Here is a 15,945-nt window from a genome sequence, read left to right as displayed (position 1 = left end):
CTCGTGCGCTGGTATTTGTTACTACTACTATTGAGGTTAGCTATCGCGGCCGGGAAATGAGCTGATCATTGTGGATCAGGTTTGATGACTGGTATGGTGTTTGTAAGTGGAGAATCTCTGTGAATAACATTTTACGGAGGTGAATCGCAATTGTCCAAACGGTCCGGATGTTGATGAAACTTTTTCGAGAATGAGTTAAAAGAACTTATTCACGGTGGGACCGTGAATAAGTATCTCTATTGTATGTGATGCAAGAGCAGCAAGACATGTTGACATTGTCCCTAGATACTGTCACTATAGATCTTTTTGAGAGACCAGAAAAAAGGGTGAAAAATAGAAACTTTGTAGTATCTTTATTACTAATAAAATAAATTACTCAATACAAAAATTCTGTCCAAAATACTACAGCAGAAGCCTATCCAAAGATATAATTGAAAGAAATGAAGTAGAAAAACTTTTGGTAGAGGCAGGGACACCATCCTACACACTGTAGAATTCGTAAATCATCCTGCTTTGATTATTACAATGGTAAATGAATCACTGCATGAATGACATATATATATAGTTGGTATACCATATTAGGAAGAATATTACTATTCCTGAACTACGCTTCCCTCCCCATTCCCTCCGCTTTCTTGTTTCAACTTCTTTCTTGCTTTTCTGGGGAAAAAGAATCATGTATGGATATATCTTATGCGGTGGCAACTCTGGGCACCGGACACCGTTATATCTGTCCGGGAGCATATCTTGCCTGCCTCCTATATGAAAAGGACTCACCTTTGACAGGAAAAAAAAAAATCACAGTTCAAATGTTGGGACGTCAGAATCAAAACCATGAGTGGCCTGGAATATTAACCGAGGCAGTAATTCTCTGTAAGGGTCGTGTTCTCTTTTCTCCTTCAAGAAAGCAAGGCATTTCTCAACCTCGGACTTGACTTCTAAATACAGTTCATGCGCTTTGTCCCTGCTCCTTAATTCATGCTTCCTCCCTTCGCCACCAGATGAAATAAAGAGTTAGAATTGAGAAGTCAAGAAATAATGCTTTAACAAACGTTAAGGAAGAAAGAACCAAAATTGTCTTGCTAGAATTCAGTTTAAGCAGGACACAAGCATCTCGTAACTGCTCTAAAGCCTTGGCTCTTTGTTGGTAAAAATTACACTCCCCATCACCAAACTCATTGTAGAAAATGGGCAGGATATCTGCATAACTCAATAAGCCAAACACATAAACCACTGTTGCTTCATCACAATCACTTTACAAGTGGAGTGATTTAGCTTGATCCTTTATGTCCTACTACTATCTCTCCTTACAGTGCTCATTGAGTTTGAATTTGGTTGGTTTAGGCAATCCCACCTCCAACTAAACAAACAGATTCCTTGAAAGTGTGACACAGAACTAAGCAATGAGTGCAAAAGATCACGATAAATTAGGAGAGAGCTGCTATGGATTCAGTTGGACCTACCAGTTTAAGCATGTGTCTCTATGGGTAGACACAATTTCCCATTAGCCCAGAAACATCAAAATTTAATTCCCATGGGCATGAGAGAGAGAGAGAGAGAGAGAGAGAGAGAGAGAGAGAGAGAGAGAGAGAGAGAATAATAGAACCCACAAGTACTGCATCAATAATCAAGAAATGAAATGGACATAGCACACAATTCATATGTCAATGCGAAGAACCAAAACCATTTAAACTGATAAGTTTACTTGGTTTGACTCGGCGGTTAACTAGAGAGACATATACCCAAATTAATAGAAATGCTGAACAAGAACTTACCACTCTTATTTTATGCGTCATATAAGAGAGGTGAATGAGGCATTTTAGTTTTAGTTTCAGTCATAATTTCTCAGTTTGGTGAACTCCGGGGCTATTTCAATTTAGATCAATGAATTACTTTAATTAGACATGATTAATGGCATTATTCAAAAGAATTCTATCAAAAATGTAAGAATATTCCCTGGAGTTGGTGATTTGAGGGAGAAAAAGATTACGGTGCCGGAAAGAAAAATGAACATGGGGGTCAACACATACCTTTTGTTTCAATTGGCTTCCCGAAGAGGAAATAGAAACGGCCAGGAAGTTTGGGTAAGATAATTGGAAGGTGCACATCCTGATTTGCAACTTCTCCCTCGATGTCAGTTCTATAGTCAGAATATTATATCAATATTCAAATGATGAACCAAGCAATACAAACAACCATCTGAAAGATACAGAGAAATCTAACTACAAGTTTTATAAGTTGCACCTCATAGAGTGCATATCTGATGGAAGTTTTAAGGATTTGTCCTTCGCTAACTCTATTTTGGACTGTCAAACACATCATGAAGCATAAAAATGCTTGAAAATTTGATAATGAGGCTGGAAGAAAAATCACGCTTGAAGTGCATGTTTCATGGAATACGAATGATTACTAGCCTGGGCATCCTTAGCCATTCGTATTCTCTCACCTGGCTCCTCATTACCAGTTGCCACTATACTATTTGATCGACAATATTGTTAACTTACAGCTAACGTTTTGTGCAAACCAAGAACATTTCAAATGCTGGGATTAAGCACATCATTATGGTGTCAACGAAACCAATGTGATGTCGTGAATAAGCTTAATTGTGGGGGGACCTTGTGTGAGCGTGGTGAGGGAGCAAAGAGGGAGTTGGAAGGAAAGGAAGGGGTCAAGACCTGCGAAGATTGGAGTGCAATTCTGTACAATCTCCCTGCGTGTGAAATCAAAAGAATTAACACCAATATATCAAACAATTGAAATACCTCAACTTCACAGCCTCATCAGTAAGGTCTGCTATCTCAGCCTTAAAATAAGGAATCTTCATGAGATCATCATAATCAAGTAATACCTAACAAAAGAAAACATGCAAAATGTCAACCGTTCAACAGTTGCTTCCACACTAGTAGAATATTCCAAATTCCCACGTTTACACCCAAACTCAACAAAACAGTCTGAAGTATACTTTAATAATGAGTTGTTCTGAACCCTATTAGTATGTCCCGCCACAAAACTTTCAGAGGAACGAGAATTTTAAATTTTTAGGGACTGAAAGAATAGACAGGGCAATTGGTGATAATCGTGGAAGCACTAAATCATTGAGTCACAAAAAGACAGACAAGTTTCCCTAGCTAGAATCTTTGGAATTTATGCTTTAGAAGGACGCGTGGATAAATATATGCAGTCACAACTAGAGATTGATCAACAATTGGTGGCAAGAAAAAGTGCCAACGAATATTGAAGTTCCCACACTTACTTGGCTAATATCATCTTCACCAACAACCCCGAAAGGTATAATTGTTGCTCCAAATCTCGCCGCCATCCTTACAAACTCAGAATGTTCTGGCCAGAATAACTTGTACTCCTCACCCTGAAAGGTATGACAATTTAAGTGTGTTATGAATCTGAAGTTCTTAACTTGACACACATGACGTTTCCATGCAAAACTCATAGTGCACATATAGATAAACTCATTCAACCCACAAAAGATAGAGTAGAGATATAGATGAAAAGCACATCAAGATTCTTAAATCTAATAAGAGGGGGCAAAATCCTCTCCCATAAAATTGTTCTTTCCAAGTCAGAAAGGGGATAAAAATTGTCACAATTAAAGGTCATCACTACTTGTCTAATGTTTGTCCACATAAGGAGAACAACAGGGTTTTTCTTCATTACTTGCAGTCCTTCTTCAAATGAGCAGCAGAAGTTAAGATTCAAGAACACTCGAAAGATGGGTTAACATACAAGTAAAAACCTGCTATTATGAACATAAGGCACCGGAACTAAAAGTAGAAGAAACATTGGATGGTAGAATGTAGACTAAGGTACAATGTACCTTCAAATCTTACCTTTCGGTGAAGAGCCTCACGCATGCCCCCTGGATACAGTAGAACATGGGACTTTGAAGCAAAAAGTTTATAGAAATTAGTTGCAGATACAGGAACTGCACCCATCATTCTGAATGTATCAAAACTGGATAATTCAGGTAATTTTCCATCTCTCAATTTTCTGAACATCATGGGATGGGCTATCCCTCGCAAAAGAATATTCCTTTCCGCCCAAAAACGGGCTACCAAAGGAGCCAATTCCCAGCCTAACAACATGTGATATCCAACAAACAAGACTGGCCCCTCGGAAGGAATCCCTTCTAGGCCTCTCACAATCTTTCCATTCTCTAAAGTTGAGAGCATCACAGGACAAGTAGCCATCTCAGTCCATCTGTAATTACATGAGGATAATATCAGTAAGATAACTGTCAATAATTTACAACAATACCGCATAAATTTTAAAGCAGCTTGCGAAAAAAAAAAAAGGCTTGGGATATGTCAAGTGGGGTATGAGCATAGTTTACCAGTGGAATAAGGATAAACACCATACAAAACAGAGTAGAATCAAAGAGTGAGTAATGACAATAACAAGAAGTATGATCTTGAAATCTGCATTAACATTCCTATCTGATGCTTTCTATATCAAGTGTACACGAACGTGTTATTTCGTGAAGATGCTGTACAAAAGATGCATTTGAAAGACCAGTTTCTGTGGCTAAAACCCAACCATATGTCCATATGGAGGGAGAAGCCATAAACCAATAAGTGACCCAAAAATTCACAATTATATTATGACAAAGTTCTTTTTTATAGCTGAAATTTGAAATTATCGGTTACTCGATTGAAGTCCTAGTACCTGATTGACTCGTGTATTTTTCTGAATTCGGGAGGAGTGGGAGGCATATAATCAGAGACATAGTCAAGACATCTAGCACGGCGATAGAAGCTAGCACCCTTAATGATCGTGACTAAATCAACACCATCTTCCTGCAACATGTTTATGGAAAGTATGTGAAAGTTAAACTAAAGGGGTTGCATCTTATTTAGGTCTTTTCTAGCAAAAAATTTTCACTTGTAAAAAAAGACGGGAAAAAGGAAAGAAAGAAAAGGCATCAAAAATTGCTTAGATTCACCAAAAGCAAGAGAGAAAGGGAGAGAGTTCATCCTACCAATAATAGTGCATGCCCGCTGTCATTAAACTTTCGAATCTCACATTTCAGCAGCGTACGACGAAGTCTTTCACCTTCCTCTTCACTTGGTAGGACCAAATCCCTTCCACTGTAAACACAATATTTTACAACCCCCACGATAAAGGCCCAAAAACGGAAAAACACCAATGCTGCTACCTCTTTTATAAACTACTACTCGGGCAGATCAAGCCCTATTAAGTGAACAAGAAGGTCTACTGATGCAAGGCAGAGGAACAAACAAAGGACAAGCTGGGAAATGGAAATGGGGATACTCGAGACGTTGGGCAAACAAGTTTGGTTAAGACTTAATATGTCCTAGGTCTGCATTTCTAAAGTCAAAGACATTCTGAAACTCCTTGATTTGTTGACTGTATTGAGCCGGGTTTTCAAGCATTCTATATAAAATCAATTTCGCTTAAGAGTCTTTGCATGAGGTCACAAGTAATTCTAGGTAAGTCATGCAGTTTTCCTAGACAAAGTTAGACATAATTTGGACAAGCTCTGCCATATTTGAACTGTCTGCAAAACGTCAAGTTCTAGATTATATAGCATTTTATTGGTAATTATCATCCCAGTTCACAACATAATAATTTGACACATGGAAAACTTCATTTTCCAAATATTTATTGCTAAGTTAACTCTGAGGTAAAGAAGAAACTCTGAGGTGGTTTCCAATCGCAACCACGGGAGGGTTGTGAATTGTGATGTGTTCTCTTCGATGAAATCTCTTATACTTTTCCTCTTTCATTGTTCTTTTGTCTAATTGAAATCCTCCAGCATACACAATGAACCATGCACAGTGTGTTTGGCAATCTTTTCACAAGCTGCCTCATAAAACTCAAAGGTAAATTTGCTAGAAGACTATCAGTTATTGACATATACCAACGAGCTCTAGAATCGTTATGGTTAGCATCTTTTTTTGATAAGTCGTTATGGTTAGCATCCAAGACAGTTAAGGAGTAAAATTTGCGTTCTAGTGAACTCATATCAAATTCGTAGAATCAGATAACTTGAATAGGTCGAGATGAAAAAAGTTGAAGACTGAAAACCTTGAAAGTATTAGTGTCTGTGCTTTGACAGCATGGAGACGTGAATTGGCATATGCGGAAGCTGACCCAATCATCTGCAGCTTCCACATAAGTGTTCCTCTAGATAGACTATCGACCAGGACCTGTGAACTAAATCAGTAATTCTTGTCCCACAAAATAAAAGGTTCAGGACGAAAAAATGTAAATTCAAGCATCAACATGAAATAGCAAAAAACTATAAACACATAAAACACCCGTCAACAATCGGCTGAGGGAAATCCATAATGCCTGTATACTCAAGAGTGTGAGAGTAAGCTAGACAGGCGTGCCATATCCATGTTGGAAACAAGGCACTCCATTGTTGACAAAACTTGTATGGAGAAGAATGAGCCATCCACATAGATGTAGTATCCTTGATGTAATCTTAGACACCATGTATGGAGAAGAAGCCAGACACAGTCTCACAGATATTATGAACAGTATTAATACCCATTATGTAGAGCAATATTCTCTTAAGAAATATTCATGGTTCACTTGTCTATCAAGGCAAGGTCGTGAAACTTACAGAAATGTATGACGACAATTCTCCAAAATGTTCTGATAGTTCTCCAACTGTTTGTTGCAGGGGAAGTCTTTTCTCCACAGTAGCCATCACCATCTTCAAAGGAAGACCTAAACATAACCATTTCAATATTCAATGTGGATATCTTATGAGCATATTTAATTTCATGAAAGATACGCGTTGTAGCAATACTGAACTTCAATAAGAGTATGTTCGAACATGTAAGATAGCAGTTAAGACTTCCAAGTTGGTCCAAGGTTGTAGTTTCTTAAATTACAGACAAAGATCAAATCCAACCGATAATGCGGTGGATTCTACTCTGCTTCAAGAACATTTGCGGGACTAAACAACTAGTATCAGTTCACTGACATGTGAGAGTGTATCTATGCTGCTCAGCAATCCAACCACACAAGCTCGAACGTAAGTCTAAACTTGGTTGTTTAAAAAGCCGAGTCAAAGCAAAAAAAAGTTTTGGACTGTTCAGGTTTGTTCTTGCCAACTCCAATTCAACAATATTCAAGAAGCAAGCAACAAAGCTAGAATTCAAATTGCACGGAATGAGGAAGGCAAACCTGTCATTAAACTCACTATATATGGCACAGTGAGATGGAACTGATCGGGCATGATTTGCATTAAAGGTATTAATGGTTGTAGCGGTGATCTGCTGAAAGATGTGGCTGCAAAAAAACATTAGGTGGAAAAAAGTATGAAAAAGAAACACTAAATCTATAAGTTTCCTCCACATGGTGATTCTTACAAGGGAGACTTCCAACCTGGGTTAGCCAAAATAAGCATCAGATCAATATCAGGGTTTCGGGCAGCAACACTGAGTGCAAGGCAAGCTCCAATTGATTCTCCAACAAGATATATGGGTCTGTTTGGTGAAAGATAATTCTCTGACCTCACTGTTCTTTCAACCAGATCCACCAGGCCTGAACAACAGTTGGAAAGACAAGATCATCATGGGATCACATAAAACATTTCATTCCTAAGTGAAAGAAGTGATCATGTTCTTCATCTTCAACTAGAAATAAACTAAGCAACAAACTAAGCTCCAATCTGCATGCCAAGATGTTTCAATGATCCCTATTACATTCTTTGCACCATTCAGAGTGAAATATTGTATCAGATGAGAAGAAAAAATTGAACAAAGGAAATAACTTGTAGCTTGTTTCTTGTGACATGAAAAATGCGTAGTTTGTTCTGCAATGGCAATGGTTCCTCCAATAAGTTGGTTTCTATATTCCTGATCACTCCATTCACAATGAAGACTAAAATAGCACTACACAATTCCACCGCTCAATTTATGTGCAAGATTAAACTACGTATATAAGAGTTGACAATCATCATTCGCAAAGTCGCAGTCTAGCTTCTGAGACAAGAAAACTACAAGTACCATAAATGCCATTCTTTTAGAGACATCCATTGACAGTCTAATGCGCTTCAGCTACGGCCTAATAAAGACTACTGACCAATTTAAGCTCAAACTGCATTCCAATCCCAGGGAAAATGGGCAGGGGAATGGCAAAATGCAACCATTGGTTGATTCTAACCCTTTGCCTACAACAAACACAACATAAAAGAAGAAAGGAAGGGAGGAGGAGGAGAGACCTCAGACCTGTAAATGGGGTTCGGTCCAGAACAGGAATATGCAAGCACCATACATCAAATATCCTTCATTTTAACGAGGTAAAAAAACAAGGATTAGACATTATCAACCAACCATAAACAAAGAGCCTGTTTAATGAAGTTCCACAAATCTAGCAGTTTTTGTAACCCAATCCTCTAAATTTTTCCCTAGTTAACACCAGAGAAGGAGAGACTGAGGAGAATAAAACTTTGGGAGCTCACTCTCCAAGTCTTTGGTGATGCAAAGTAAGTCCAAGCCCAACGCCGTCGATCCCTGTAAAACTCAAAATAGACGGAATTCAAAGGTTGCCAAAAGAAAGACAAAAACAAACAGACGCAGTAGGAACAATGAAGTAAATGATTCATATTTCCAAATTAAGGTATTTTGCACAGTAAGGCGGAATGCAAATTTTTAGTCGCTAGATACCTCATACTCAACTAGCAGACATGCTTTTAGAAATCAAAAAGGAGCAAACTTTTCTGTAAAATGATAGCTCAAATCATTCGGAAAAATGGTGAGGTCCGCCAAAAAAAGACGGTCACATTATGCTTGTCCCCACTCTCTTTTTGCTAAAATGAAAATGTTGCATCTCTTACTCGCGGGAAAAAGGTAGTGCAATTGTAGTAAAAAAGAGGAGAAAATAAATAGTAATGAACTTAATTACCGGGTAAAAAGAGCAGGAGAGGAGAGTTGTTCGAGCGAGAATAGCAGTCCAAGGGGGAGAACCAACGAGGTGGCCCACCGTCGACCGATCTGATCATATCCTCGGACTGCCCAAAATAATCCTTCAAACTCAAACGTCGCTCCTCCGACTCACCGCCGCTTTTCGTTACTGTATCCGCCGCCTCCTGCTTCTTCTTTTCCAATCTTCCGTTAAAGGAGGATGACGGCGGTTGTGGCGGCGGTTCAGTTGAGGAAACGGGTTGCCGGCTCGTAACTCTTGCCGACACGAAATGTTTGGGGTTGATTGACGGAGACAATTGGGAGCGCAGAATCGGCGACGAAACGGCCGTGAAAAAGCCCGCTCCGGTGGCCGCCATTGAGATAGTAATTCCAACTGTGTCTGTATCAGGACATGTTTCGTCTGGTGATGCCGTAGACCGACTTTTAACAGTCCACTGAATCAAACAAATACTCTTATCAAATTTGACTAATCCCCGTCAAATCTGTCAGCTTGATTAAATGGAGTATAAAAGTGGAATTATATTATTATTTATTTATATTTTAGCATTTTCCATTGCTTTCTCTCCATTGGTGATTGGTGTTTTTTTTTTTTTTTTGGAGGGGGGGGGGGGGGGGGGGGGGGAAGAAAAGTCTTATCCTACAATCATCGACGCAAATGTGCAGAGTGACGATATACATCAACATTTTCTACCAATGATTTGTATTACTACAATCAGACGATTAGAGACTGCGATAATGTGGTTGTTTGATGGTCCACGCTTTCTTGAATAGACCATGTTCTGCCGAGGAAAACAAGTGGAGTATTGTATTCCGCTTGACCAAAAAAAAAACGAAAAAAAAAACAAAACAAGTGGAGTATTTATTTTTTAAATAATTGTTTTATATTTTCTTCGTTCTAAATTGTTTGTCCGATCCGCAAAACGAAGGCTCAAAAATAATGCATTTCTTTCAAGAAAAAATTTAATTTTTTTTCATAAATTAAAAGAACTCATCGATATCTAGTGAATTGTTGAAATTTTTTTGATTTTTTCTTACAAAAATTGTATTATTTTTACGTCCTCGTTTTGCGGACCGAACAAAGATTATAGGACGGAGGGAGTAAATTAAAAGTAATGTATGATGAAAGAATGATCTGTATTGTAAATTATTTAAAAAAGGTAAATGATATTGGCATTCCAAAATTAGTGTAATTTCAAAGTCGATTTTCTTTATTTTTTGAAATGCCTCTATCAATATTTTGAGTACCAATATTATTTTTCTTTAAAAAATAAGAATTTTAGGCCTTAGTGAGTTACTACATCTGTCCCAATTTAATTGTTCTTTTTAGGAGTTCTTGTCATTTTTCAATTGATTATATCTTGTAATTTATAATGTTTTAGGTGATTTCGAAAACATTCTATTATAGACCAAATCGAGATTTATTAAATAAGATCCATATTAGATATAAAATTCATTACCAATTTAAAGATATAACTAATTTTTTTATCCAGTTAAATACAACGGAGTATAATGTTGAACTGAGTAATTATATGGTGGTTTGGAGCACCCGTGGTGTTTTGACACTCTTATCTATCATATATTTTCTTGAGGTCCATATGCTTAGTATCCCACTCCTAATGAGTTTTGTTCACCCTTCACTTAAGAGGGTGAACATTACCCTCCTTCTTATTGGTTGAAATAATGTGGACCCCACCACAAAGTGATGTCATAGTACCAAAAAGCATATTGCATGATAAGCATGACATCACTTTATAGTAAGATCCACATTATTTCAACCAATGAAAGAAAATAATATTTATCATCTTTTATGAAGAGTGAACAAAATTGAATTCAAAAAATACTATACAAAAGGATAATGATATTGTCATATTAAAATACGAAGTGATTGTGCCTCAAAACCAACAAATAATTTTTAGTGCTGGGTAGGTATGTGTTGTTTCTCCATGTGGGGCCAGGGATGTTGTACTTGTCCTATATGTACTCACTCGTCCATCCTTGTTAAGGAGCTGCAAGCAGACAAAATCCGAATTTGTTTTCTAGCGGGATCGATCAGATACGCGTAACCATGAATCACCACCACATGTATCATGTAGTATGTGGAAGTACTTACTGGAAGATCCTGGAAAGCCCGCAACTAATTTGGAGAAGAAATGTTAGATTGATTGACCACCCAAATTATTAACAAATGAAAAAGGGCATAGCAAAATGGTTTTATGAAAAATCAGCATACATGTAGGACACAAAAAGGGAGGCACGGTATCTGATTTTGGTCCACTAAACTAAATTAGACTTGAATATATAGAAAAATAAAAATAACAAAAAATAAAAATAACATAAATATATATACGGAACGGTTCAAGAGACACCCTAAAAAAAACCTAAAAAAACACCCATAATCTCAATCTCATAGTTCCCGATCAAATTTTTATGATCCGAATCGTTCAATGAGTGCAGAATGTGATTTTAAGGGTGCTCGCGAGAAATTAGCAAAAAAAATGACCTGGAAAGGTTTGATTTAAGCAGTTTTTATTTGAACCATTCAATAAAAAACTGTTCGAAACTGTTCGAATCAAGCCATTTCCGGTCATTTTTTTTGCTGATTTCTTACGGGTACCCTTAAGATCACGTTCTGATCACATTGAGCGGCTCAGATCATCAAAATTTGATCGGAAACTATGAAGTGTTTTTTTAGGTGTTTTTTTTGGTGTTCCCAGAACCGCCCATATATATATATATATATATATATATATATAAATGCATAAATAAATAAAAAACAATTATAAAGTCTATAGAGTATTTCACACCCCATGCACCATCAAATGCTTGATTACTTTTACAAATTAGAACCGAAAGAAATGAAATAAAGGGCTCGGCAAAGTTCTAGCTTCTCCCACTAAAGTGTCCGCTCATGTATTACATTCTCTAAAGATGTGCTTCAATGGAGGCGACACTAATTATCAAAGTATTAATATCAGGCGGATGGTTAGATAGGTTGCTAGCTCGTCGTGAATGACCCTAAGAGACGGTAAGAAGAGAGCTGTGACTCGTGCTTAGGACCTAAACTCTAACGTTTCTCTGTCTCTTGTATTGCATGTATATCTTTTGGGATGGGCTGACTTTTCCATATATTTGTATTAGGAAGGAATCATTATAATTTGCGTTTATGACTTTTTATGAAATGGGCTTCGGATTAAAAAAAAAAAAAAAAAAGGTGTGAGAAGGTGATTCTCGTTGCTCAAGGCATTGCATGGTCAAATTAATTCAGAATCACATTTGTGAAGGCCATTATGATGGCATGACTGCATCAACAATATATTCAGGATTGTCCCCTAGCTAGCAATATTACTCTCTTAGAATTTATTGTAGTAGTAGCATTTTGGTCTCAAAACTTCGGAAAAATTGCAACTTAGTGGTTGTTACCTCTGTCGAAAGCATGTAAATCACATACTAAGTCTTACATAATGAAGCACATCGGAATATTTTGAGCTTTCCAAGATCTAAGAAAGGAGACCCACTCTACAAGTACAAACCACAAACACGAACTCGAACACGAATATAAACATCATCTTCTATTTTCGCCGAGTAGAGAAGACTAATAGAGTTTGCTTTTAATATCCACACTACAATCCTAAGATTCTTAGATGGAAACCTTAGAAAGAAAATATTATTTGACAGGAGAATATTTTATAGAGGAGAAGAAAAGATGAAACTCTAACTTTTTCTTGTGTATCTATTTCAAATATCTGCACGACTTTATTTATAGATAACAGTCCAAGAGTTTGAAGTCTCCTAATAGATAGAAATAATGAGTCTATCTCATCCTTCTAACCAACCCAATCATATAATTCTTGTGGATGTCCCATTTGGGTTGGGTCTAGTCCAAACCGATCCATTTACTAACAGTGATAAATGGGACGACAAATTCCATCTTCATGATTCAATTTTTCGAAATCATAGTAAAGTCATGGAAAGAGGAAAACTAATTACGCATATATACATGGTAAACACATTCTTTGCAGACAAATGTTTGGACAATGGCTTTGCACAATGCCGCTTGGCCGGCCTTCTCTTGGAGTAATTGTAATATTAGTACTTGTGACAAACTTTTATACTGATACATAGTTAATATTTCCTGTCAACTTTAAGCTAATTAATAAACCTCAAAAGTACGCCTGTATCTTTTCTTTCGCAATAATGAGATTAGGCGCCAGTATAATATATTTGCCAGTGCATGCAATGGTGTGCCCACGAGTAAATGTCTCCACTATATATCTGTCAACACTTTATATTTTCTAATTCCTTATATTTTTACGTACATGTTACAAAACAGGATGGCCAAACCAACTATCTGTTCCTCTAGTAGACGTATTATTACATCCTCCGTCCTATTTTTGTTTCTTTGTTTAGACGTCTAAAAAAATTGTCTATGTCTTACAATTTATTACTCCATCTGGTTCTAAATAAGTGTCCGGTCCGCAAAATTAAGCTTTACAAAACATGCATATTTTTTATGTAAAAATTTAATTTTTTTTCACAATCTAATAGTAGAACTCATTGTTATCTATTGATTTCTGAAAAAATTTAATTTTTTTAACGAAACAAATGCATTTTTTTGAAGGCCTAGTTTTGCGCGCCGGACACTTAATTAGGGACGGAGGGAGTAGTATGTTTTATATATTTAATATGGATCTTGTTTGATAGATCTCAATTAATTTTATTAAACAAAATTTTCGAAATCGTAAAAAACATTATAGATTGTGAGATATAGGCAATTTTTTGTGACGTGTCAAAAAGGAAACATGCACAATAAAGTGGGATACATTAGCAAGGGACCCAAAACACGAGCTATTTACAATCCAAACAGGATTTTGTTTTCCCCCTCCAATACAATTCAAACAGGATTAGTGCTTTAGGATTAAAGTAAACTTTAATCTGAATCATCTAAGGGCCTTTTTTCCGCCCTAGTCACGTGAACGCAGAATTTTAAGTCTACTGGTGAAAATGCTAGCTTTTCTGACTTGTTTTAGTTGTCCCCGAAACCGCCCCGATTTTCGAATATTTTAAAATATCTCATTTTTAATTCACTTGAAACAAGAAATTGATTGACTACAATTCGTTTATTCAAATTGATGAGCATACCTCAAAAGGTGTAAACATGTGGTGGACTGGACCACCTAGACTACCAAACCCATGTTTAAAGATTTGAGTATTAGGACAGACGTACGGTGGTGTATTCCGATAGAATAATTCTAATAGGACCCCCTCTAGTTTTGTTTTCACTTTCTTTCCTTTTGCGATTCCATGCATGTATTGGTGAGATTTTGTCGTTTACTCATTGTTGTCTGAAACTGGATTGGATTGCCATGATTAATCGAGCCTCGTCAAGTGGATGATGTGATTAATTCTAAGATTTGCCGATGTGAGCGTGACAGGAGAGTTATAAGAAAAAAATGAAATAAGCAAAGAAGCTTGGACTGCCATGAATCAAGTGTGTCATTTCTGTTTGTTTGCCACAACACTACAATACAAGGGTGCTGATAAATACAACTGCGAATTTGCTACATGTAGCTAATTCATAAGAGGAAATTTTTGAATTCCTCCTTATAAATTGATTACATCTAGTAAATTTGCAGTTGTATTTAGCTGGGCCCCAATACAAATGGCAGAGAGAGATGAGACAGCCCATTGAGGTCAGATAGAGCAAAGATCCAATGGGCTACTGCAAGCGTGGTTCAGTCCGAACTGCAGTGGCCCAGATTGAAGTTGGAGAAGGCCGCTTAATATTTGGACGGGCCTAAAAAGAATTCTTGGAGTAAAAAAAATCACTCTGGGAAGAGCTGTTTGGATTATGATTAAATTTTTCACCCACAAAAACTCTTCCGCAAAATAAATGGTTTTATTATTTCTCACATCATAATCTAAAATTTTATAATGTACATTTGACAATCTACAGTAAGAATTAATTGACTCCCAAACACTTTACAATCTTTGCGATCGATCGATCAAAGTTTTTTCAGTTTATTTGTATACTCTGTTAAATTGAAAGGATTAATGATTCTCAACTTGCATTTTTTTAGTTTATTTACTAGATAATCCAATTACAACTTGTTTTGCTTAGTATTTTGATAATCAAGTGTCTAAGGTCAGCTTGTGCGCAACTTGATTAATCCCAAGGCCCTTAAGATATTGATCGGATAAATCTTCAGCGGCCCCAAAAGAATTGATCGATAAGATTTTGAACTTGACATCGTAGGAAGGGACAAACCTCCCATACCTAGACCACCAAGCCAACCCAGCCGTGCGGTTTTGCTTTGCTCAATGAGACTTAAATGTCAATCTTCACACAAAATCATGGATATTAGGGGTAAATATGGTCCAGATTGGTTCGGTTTCATACTAAACCAAAAACCAAATCAATACTTACGGATTATGAATTTGGAGAACCAAACCAACTCATAAAAGGCATAAAACCAAACCAATCCAAACCATTTAAATACGATTCGGTTTCGGTTTTTAACCACGGTTTGCTTTAAACTAAGCTATTGTCTTCAAAAAATATTTAAAGTACTTAACATTATAAAGATAAATTAAAAAAATACATATATTTAAACCAATTCCATTCAAATTATTAAAACACACTAATATCAACCAACTAATTAAGAGTAGGATACCAAAAATTGCCTCAAGTCTTAAACTAAGAAAATAAAATGCTGGTAAGTCACTAAAATGATCCAACTAAGAATACCAATTACTAAACATCTTAAGATAGTTTAACCAAATAAAAGACCAAAAATAATTTCTGAAACTATTGAATTAAAATGAGGTAGCAAAAGGGCAATAGTAGCAGCATGGTAGAAACCAACTTGTGATATCACTCTACATCAAGGTTCATATCATTATATTGGTAGTGAAGGAAAATTAAATATTGTAGCGGATTTAATGGGATCAATAAATTAAGAAAGTAGTTGACTAAAAGCTCTCATATTTATTGGGTGAATCATAATTAATTTATATATATATGTATATG

At 36.5% G+C, this 15,945-nt stretch overlaps 1 protein-coding gene across 1 annotated transcript; it reads right to left on the bottom strand.

Annotated features, from left to right (window-relative positions):
- Positions 1 to 327: 327 nt before the first annotated feature.
- LOC131303887 (phytyl ester synthase 2, chloroplastic-like) lies at positions 328 to 9,431 on the bottom strand. The gene is made up of 14 exons (XM_058330950.1): positions 8,899 to 9,431; positions 8,456 to 8,507; positions 8,223 to 8,278; positions 7,378 to 7,536; positions 7,177 to 7,281; positions 6,608 to 6,714; positions 6,064 to 6,185; positions 4,994 to 5,102; positions 4,681 to 4,811; positions 3,846 to 4,215; positions 3,254 to 3,367; positions 2,763 to 2,848; positions 2,031 to 2,140; positions 328 to 989 (listed from the first exon to the last, which is right to left on the bottom strand). The coding sequence occupies exons 1-14, from the start codon at positions 9,272 to 9,274 to the stop codon at positions 799 to 801; spliced, it is 2,088 nt and encodes a 695-aa protein (XP_058186933.1). The 5' UTR covers positions 9,275 to 9,431; the 3' UTR covers positions 328 to 798.
- Positions 9,432 to 15,945: the final 6,514 nt, after the last annotated feature.

The sequence above is a fragment of the Rhododendron vialii genome, chromosome 10a (genome assembly GCF_030253575.1).
Source record: "Rhododendron vialii isolate Sample 1 chromosome 10a, ASM3025357v1".
Taxonomy (NCBI): Eukaryota; Viridiplantae; Streptophyta; class Magnoliopsida; order Ericales; family Ericaceae; genus Rhododendron; species Rhododendron vialii.
The sequence above is the reverse complement of the archived record's forward strand: the minus strand, read 5'-3'. Positions and strand labels throughout refer to the sequence as shown.

Coding starts and splice junctions, on each gene's coding strand:
- LOC131303887 (XM_058330950.1), bottom strand. CDS start 9,274: ATGGCGGCCACCGGAGCGGGCTTTTTCACGGCCGTTTCGTCGCCGATT. Junction 8,508..8,898: donor TCTCCTGCTCTTTTTACCCG/GTAATTAAGTTC, acceptor TGAGTTTTACAG/GGATCGACGGCGTTGGGCTT. Junction 7,282..7,377: donor GCTTATTTTGGCTAACCCAG/GTTGGAAGTCTC, acceptor GTTTTTTTGCAG/CCACATCTTTCAGCAGATCA.